Genomic DNA, 8,667 nt, shown 5'->3' with positions numbered 1-8,667 from the left:
GCTTCCGCACAGCGGCGGGTCAGCTGATGGAGACGGCACGCGGAAACTGTAAAACCAATTGGAGTAGAGCAGCGGTGGATGAGGGGAGTCCCCGGAGCTTTTATCCACGTTAACGTCCCCCGTTTCATGTCGACCACTGCGGGGCTAACTCTTAACGTGAGCACGACCTCCACCTCCAGCTCTGACGACGTGTTTTGACGTGAGAAACCAGAGAGACACGGAGAGAGCGGCGCTGGGATCCTCAGCAGGAAGTTATGGCGCACAGCGAGTCGTTGGTGGCGTTGAACGGGACTCAGGTGAGTTAGTTGTGGAAACTCTCGCCGGAACTTCGGCTCCTCCGTGTATTTGCGTGACTCCTCAACTTGTGCGGCGTGTTTGACAGGTAAAGTTTATCTGGCACCGGGGTCATGTGACTCCGTTGCTATAACGACGCAGGCGGGAGTCTCGCTTTTGCAGTTCCGTATGACGAGAATACGTCATAACGTGAGTTTTGTGCAGACACCCTGTCTGAAGTATTACACAGTGTGTGTACTGATGAATGGAAAGCACACATCCAGTCTCTGTATTCCTCTATTGTTAATATCATTAATATAGTCATCGTTTAAAGATGGGGCATCCTGAATGCTGTGCTAATAAAACCACAGCAATACTCACTGGAACATCATTTTCATCTATAGAAGAAGAGCATTAGTCCAAAATATATCAATATAATGATTGTGCATAGTTCAAGCACAATAACAAAACATTACAACCCTGTGCATATCTGCTACCCCTGCCTGTTTGCACTGTTTGTGTCTCTTTATGCACTTATTTTGTATCCACTTGTCACTATGGTTTTTACCTGCATCCTCTAATGTACACTGGGGGCTATTGCACTGATTTTTTTACAATGAGCTCTTTTACTTTATTGAAATTTACTTAATTTCAATTTTTCTTACTGTACATTCTCTATGATATTACTCTCATTGCATTGCTGATCGGCCCTGTTTGTCCAACACTCATTGTACCGTTGACCCCGCATCGTTTACCAACTAATAAACTTGGAACTTGAACTACGTCACAAATGTTTTGCTCTTTTTCAACTGTTTGCCACAACCTTCACTCAGGAGCAAAATATCTAAACTTACCAGAAACAATAATGTGATGATTCTCAATATTGACAATTAAAAAAAAGTATTTTTGGTCCATATTGTCGATCCCTAATCTCGTATCATTGCTGGTTATCTCACAATTATCTGTTTTATTATTTTTAAGATTTCCTACATCGCACATGACTGCAAAGACATTCCAGCCTTCCTTGGAGACACGTACGGCCACTTTGCAAGACGGCTGGATCTGAGTTTCAATCAGCTCAGGTAGGTGTTGTATACTGCATGTATGTCTTGATGCATAATGCTTTCTGTCTCTTATATAGCTGCTTTCAGACATGCACTGAACTCCAGACATTTTCCTGAAATCTTCCAGAGGGGCTGAAAGTTTTGAGGCAAATGTCCGAGTTCATTGTGGCAGATATTGTATGGAACTTTTCCCGCCAGCGCCCTAGTTAAATGTCCAGATAAGGTCCAAGTGTGAGAATACAGCAGGGACATGCCTGGAAATCTAACTGCAAGCGAGCGGGTGTGTTGATGACATTTCTAACTCATGACTGATGCAAATCGTGGTTTTCCCAGCACAATTTATGTTTTATCCCTTTTCCTGCCTCCTGCATGATCTACCTGGGCACCAACCCTTGCCTGAGTGTTCCGGACATTTTCCTGTTGTTGTGAACGTGTCTGATCCGCACAGTCTCAAGCTGCTTTCTTCAAGCGTGAAAGGCAAGGTACGGAAAATGTCCAGACCTACTTGTCCGCACATTTTCCATAGCTCATGTTTAAATAAAGCTCCTTTCCCTCCCCCCCTCTTTCCCTCTCAGTATGCTACTTTACATCAGGTGCAATTTAATGTGCGCCCTCAGTCTGTAGGTGGCCAGAGTGTCATCAGAGCATCAAAGAGCTGAATGAGTGTTAGCGCTGGGCAGGTGTCACACTGCAGCGAGATAAAAGGCCCGATCGATGAATGTGACATGCTAATTCGGGGGGGCAAACAGAAGACATGATTCCTCTGTCAGGACATGAAGGAACACCTCGTGGCAGCTGCTTCAGAGGGGGCTGCCATTTCAACAGCGGGGCAAGTGTAGTTGATCTGGCAAGCCAAAGGAGGGAGATGATGGTGTAAGGTGCTTTTATTTTCTGAGCCCTTTTCATGACTGTCAGGCCATGAAGCCGCCACAGTCGAGGCTATTTTATATTGTTGAAAATTGTCATCTTGCGGTTCGTTGTTTGTTTGTACTGGAGATGTGGAGGCCTCAAATAACCTGATGTACACTGTGTCGTTTTTTTCCTAAATTCTTCAGTCGCACGGTGTTCAGCAGCAGTTTATGGATTAATACATGAAGACACTCACTGGTGAAGTGCCTGTGAGCAAGGCAATGTGAATATGACTATGTGTAAGTGTGTTAGTGTGAAACAGATGTTGCTCTAGGGAAGCCTGTGACCTGCTGACCTTTACTGTGTTCGTGTGTGCATTTAACCAGCATCTGTGAGGAACTGCTGAAAGTCATGTAGACTGACAATGTTTCCCATCAGTAAGGGAGACAGCGTGTGTGAGTTTTCAGTTTTATTAAAGTCATGCTGCTGCAGCTATGATCTCAGAGCAATCACCTTATGATTTGAGGAGGTACTCAAAAGGTTAAAGAAAATAAACAATGACATGAACATTGTGTTTGCTGTGAGATGCATGATAACACTAATATGCAGCTAACAGCAACCTTTTGAGTCAGTGTCCAAATCTGTGTTTCCATGAAAAGAAGTTTTGAGTCTGAGCTTGACAAAATTTGTATTCTTTACACAAGATGATGTCCACGAGATCATAACTGCAGTATGTGTGCAACAGCCAAAACGTCGATGTCTTGGTGTTACCCCAGAGGAGGCATGTTTTGTCTGGCAAACAGCTTCATGGAAACTGACTGGAACAACCCTTATGTGTGTTGGTTTCGTGGAGATCAAGGGTGGCATTATGATTCTCGCCCTTGAACCTGTCACATTAAGGACTTGATGTTTAGAATCAAATATTTATGACTAAGATCGTACTAATTTATTATTAATTTTCACTTCGGCTAATCTCACATGTCAGATATCATTACTGAACTTCAAAGGGTGGCATGGGCAGGGAAGCGGTGCAGAAGTAATGAGGTGGTGCTCGAACCATTTGGGGCTCAAATCAGTGGACTATTGATTGATGGTTTGCTGGTGGGCAGAATGATCTGTTACACAGGGCTTCATCTTTTTCTCCTCTATAGACTGTGCGTTTAAATTTAAATGGTTCACATTGACATCCTGTATGCTGGGGTATTATCAGACATGTCTTGAGGTGGTTTTCCTTTATTGTAAATGTTTCATACATTCATCACCTGCTGACTTTTAAACTTGCACATGTTCTACATCCGTGATAATATATTGAACCTGATCCCCAGGAGTGAGTTGTCTTGGCAACATTACCTCCCACTGTAAGTTGTCTGAGCTCTGTATCTTGATCTATAAAGTACACATCACTGACCTGCTAGTGTAGTTACATAAGCTTTTTCCACTGTATACACACATGCAGTCCATACCCATATCCACCATTCTCCCTCTCTGTTACCATTGGTTTCTGTGGGCGCTCACATGACAACATCAGAAGGTCGTGGCTGGGTGAGTCTGTGAAACCCATTAAACAGCTCAACATGTGATAATGCTATATGCTAACTAAGGCATAGTTCTCCGAGTAGTTCTGATCCCTGTAAGAATGCACCTGACAGACCCCTACTCACAGCTGAGTGCTGGAAAACCTTTTCACGTAAAGAATTGTTTTCCTGCCAATGAACTCTCGCACTGCTGTGCCTGTGTGTGTAAATTTTAAAAAATGAGGACAAAATCAAATACCATATTTTTGACACACTATTGTAATAAAAAAATACTAATATTGAAGTGTGATCTTGACATTCCTATCATTGCATTGTCCTATAGCCTGTAAACATCCTGGACATCTCAGTCTGTTATGAAATTGTCTTTTTTCCTGCATTGTTTCTTTAACTTGCACCCATTCATTTTTATTTCCTGCAGAGGAAAACCATCTTGAAAACAGTTATTTAGGGTTAAGGTTAACCAGATTGCTATTAACCACAGATTATTGTAACTTTCCCACAGGCAACATCTTTCAGTATTTATACAGGGATTCAAATCCATTTGGTCCATTTTTGTGTCACAGCAGTAGTGCCCACATTTATCAAATAAAAATGTGAATTTATAAAATTATAGTTATCAATACATTGTCTAATGCAAAGTAATGAACCAGAATATCTGCACTGTGCAGCAGCAGAACACATTACAGAGGAGTGGAGTCTTGTTTCGTGGCGAGAGAAGAGTCGAGCAACACGGTGGTTTGGGTGTTTTGATTTAAACCCAATGATGGTAAAGAGTAAATTTAAAAACCTTATCTGATGAAGGCAACATCTAATGTTAAAGATGAAAGTATTCACTCTACAGATATTGAGCCGACACAATTCTTTTTTTTTGAAGTGCCGCATGTGATCGATAACACCAGTGTTATGGCATCACTATTGTATATTTAATCAGCCTTGGCTTATGATAGGTCAAATTAAAGTCACACTTTCAGCCCTGGAGTAAGGAAGGGAAACATCCCCAGGTCAAATACTATAAGTGGGATAATGTTGTTTTGTTGACAGTCATTTACTCACAAAAATACTTTATTAAAAGTTATATAAATACTATTAAATACTTTAATTATTACCCAAAACGTTTAAATAATATACCGCATGCTTTCTTATTGAACTGTAATGCGGTTTAGGATTCATTTGTTTTCATAATATTATCGTATCCATCATTCAAATCATATCACCTCATTCCTTTCATAGATTTTTCAGCTTCAGCGTTTTTGAATGTAGAAGTTTTGCTGCCCATCACTTCACGTTACACGTCAGAGATTGTGTGACATGTATATTGACACCATGACCCCAATTCAGTGTCAGCTCAAGCGAACCAGTTGTAAACAGATGCACATGTTAGTGAATCTCGGTGGACTGCCTTCAGCGTCGTGCACTTCTCGGTGCTGCTTGAGTCAAATCGAGTGGGAGACATTGCCGGAGTTTGCTGGAGCTAATATGCTTATTTCTGTCAGCTCAATTGACAACACTCATCCAGCAACCTGACAATGAGTCACAATGAGACGCAAGGTACTGGCATCATCTTTTAACTGAGTCCTGTGCGTGTTCTTTTTTTTGTGTGTGTTGCACATAGGTTTATGTTTGTGTGTATACTTGCGCGTGTTTGCTTGCATGCAGTGTTTGTGCATCTGTCTCTGTGAGCATAACTGTGAGTGGCTGGGCAGGTAATGGCAGGATGAAATAATGGTAGCGGGCTGTCACACCCACACCTCTCCCTCCGCGTGCTGCGATGTCAGCCTGTCTCATCAATGTGTTGAGACGTGTGGCTCACAGCGAGACTTCTGTCTCAGGACGGGCTCGGGTGGCATTGTGTTGTCCACTTTGTTCCAGGTCAGGTGTGTACACAATGCGGCGAGTGGGCATGTGCTGTGTTGACATGGTTCTCCGCTGTGGCTGGGGTGCCTGCATCTGTTACATGCGGCACTATCACCTGTGGACACATGAGGTTTGAGGAGGACGCGTGTCACAGGAAGAGTCTCTTTCTTCTGACATCTTGAGAAAACAAATCACGTCTGTGCAATGCCAGCATTCGTGAAACCTTAGGCCAAAGCTGAAAGAGAAGCCTGCACTTTTTCTACTGCACATGTGATATGAAAATTCTTATTAAAACAACTGTGACATATTTGTTGGTCATTCTAGCCGATAGTATTTTTTTTCAGACCACATTATATGTTTTATTTAAATTCTATTTTCTGCAGCTTTAAATTAACGTCAAAATATGAACTATTACAATACAATTAGCAAATTTCAACTCTTTCACTCTAGTTTGTGTTGGTGTTGAATTCCATTGTGATAAACTATTTTTCATGGCAAAATATTAAAAAAAATAATTATGAATTGTCTTTTCAAGTTTAAACTGATCTTCTGCAATTTGAGATTAGTTAAAAAGTGATGTGATGACACTGCATAGTAACTCAATCACACCGAGATCGAAAACAAATTTGTTGATGAACTGAATTTGTTATTTGATTATGAATCCTAGTTGTACAATAGTGTCATTTCAAATCCTGTATGGGATTAACATTGTTCTTTTTGGTGTCACAGTTTCAGAGCGTGCAGCCTGACCTCCGCTCTAGTTCTGATGATGTATCGCAGCCCATGATGTGTTCGGAGGAGACAAGTTAACTCAGAAACCAGTTCATCTGTAAAACTGGTACTAGGTTATTTCTCTGTCTATGGTCAGAGCTGGAAAATATAGTATTATAACACAAGTAATTATATAAAAGCCGAGCTGTAATAAGCTTGCATATCATCCTGCTTGGCTCCCTTATCATTCAGTGACAAACTTGAGTAGTTCCACTTTTGATTTCACAGATAGAAGTGATATTTTGTTAAAGTTGGTACAGATATCTGAGTTATGAAGTTGCCTTTAAAATTTCCGAACTTGGGTCGTATCCAGTGCTTCTCAGTATCTGGTACAAAGACCAATAAAACGCCGACATGAGTTCTGAATTTCCGATTTTTTAACGTGACACCTAAATTACAATTGAGTCTTCAGTGAAGAAAGCATCCATATTGGGCTGCAGCAATGCAGATGAACCTCAGCTACCTGTGTGTGTGTGTGTGTGTGTGTGTGTGTGTGTGTGTGTGTGTATCTGTGTATAGGCGGTATGCACTCACCCAGGTTATGTTGGTGATGGCAGGCGTTTTGCATTTTAATGACAAATCAAGTATGCTAACTCGCGTTTAAAAACGAAAGTGCTCTAAATGTCGCCCGGCTGTCAAAATGAGATGCAAGTAGTCTGATGAAAAGAGAACAAAGAAGACAAAGTAGGGAGGCCTGGTACACTGAGAAATGAAATAAAACCGTGTATGGCTTGTCAGCTGTGTCGTTTTATATTCATATCTAAAGAACATTATAGTATTACTCTGGTGCTCATGCCTCACTCATCTGTCTCTCTTAATTCATCACAGGCACCGCTCTGTCTTTCAAGTCGCTGTATGTCAACACAGGAAGGGGCCTGCTAATTGACAAATGAGTGTCACAGACATCAAGTGCTCCTTTTTCCTGAGATAGGTAGACTCTGGTTGTTTGATGGTGAGGAGAGGAGGAGGAGGTGCGGGGGTTGGCCCGGTTATTGGCAGAAGCCCAGCAAGAGGCATTAGACTGGTCCTAGAATGAGAAGTGACAACGGGAAGAGAGCCTGTCATTGTCTTGCCTAAGTGTTCAATCTGCAGAGATGCCGGTATGCAGATAAAGTGTCAGTTAGGAGGAGAGGATATGAAACATTGGCAGTATGAAGTCCTCAAATCACTTAACTGGAAGCATAGTGTGCGTGTGTGTGTGTGTCTGGTAATAGTGGTGGTGTACTCTGCTCTGCTAAGGAAATATATTCCATATCCGATCTATCAGGCCTGTTATGGCCGATATACTCAGATAACCTGATCTGTGTCTCATAAATTAAGGAGGATGCAGAGCTCTCCCAGTCCTAAGTGATTTAAACCAGAGGGATGAGAGGGACATGGTCTGGCAGGAAATAACTTATTCATATCAAGGACATTGATATTTGGTATCATCCTGTGGTATTGGATGGAAAAAAATAACAGCTGCTTTAATTTTCACTGGGATGCTTTCTTTAAGTGACGGAATGACACAGAACGTAGGTTGTTATCTTTAATGCTTGGCTCGTCTTGATCTTCCATCTCCTCAATTTGAGGTTATATCAGAATTTTCTCTTATGTGATTGCTGCAACTCTTCTCACTTTGGATGACTGTTAAAACACTGCGAACAGAGAGTTGTTCCTATAAAGTAGTAAAAATACATATCTTCAAATTTGTGATACGTGATGTTTATCGTCATTTAGATGGTTATCAGAAGTTATCAGCTGGCTGATAAAAATTGGTAACGTGCTACCTGCATTTATTTTTTGATAATAAAACTTTTTCTTGTGGAATAAAAAAGTAAAATCATTTTTTTAAAGTTCTATATATTTGCTTGTGTTTTTGTTTTGTTTATTAGTATATATAGTAATGCTTAAATTGTAAAATATTAAGGCTGAATGACATTTCTTTCTTTGTAGGGGTTTGATAATAACATCTTAGGAATCATTGTGAAATTATTCTAGTATATTGGTCATTGTATCGGTATTGGAATTTTTTACTCTTGTCAGTATTGGCCTCCGAAAATCCCTATTGGTTGGTTTCCAGTTTGGACAGTTCGAGTTGTAGTTTTTGAACAGAGCTTCAAAAGGTTTGATGATCGGCATCTGACACAAAACCTCTGGCTGCATGAAGATAATTTAGACAAACATTTTCATTGTCACTCAAAGTCAATCAAGACCTGTTTTATCTTTCTCCTTTTTTCAGGTCGATGACTGAAAGCACAAATTGCAGCCAGACCACAGTAGTGTGGCCTTCATTATGCCTTGATTCTTTCAGTGGTCCATTGTTTTTTATCTGTTTCCAG

The 8,667-nt window shown here is 41.0% G+C and overlaps 1 protein-coding gene across 1 annotated transcript in view; it reads left to right on the top strand.

The window, feature by feature from the left end:
• Positions 1–8,667, top strand: part of lrmda (leucine rich melanocyte differentiation associated) — a 196,168-nt gene continuing 187,501 nt past the window's right edge. The window contains exons 1-2 of the mRNA XM_020091830.2: positions 1–296; positions 1,255–1,355. Coding sequence (XP_019947389.1) covers positions 255–296; positions 1,255–1,355 — 143 coding nt within the window. The 5' untranslated portion in view covers positions 1–254. The remainder of the gene's footprint in view (positions 297–1,254; positions 1,356–8,667) is intronic.

Source organism: Paralichthys olivaceus, chromosome 14 (genome assembly GCF_024713975.1).
Source record: "Paralichthys olivaceus isolate ysfri-2021 chromosome 14, ASM2471397v2, whole genome shotgun sequence".
In the NCBI taxonomy this organism is placed as follows: Eukaryota; Metazoa; Chordata; class Actinopteri; order Pleuronectiformes; family Paralichthyidae; genus Paralichthys; species Paralichthys olivaceus.
Note: the sequence above shows the minus strand (reverse complement) of the source record. Positions and strands in the feature narration are given on the sequence as shown.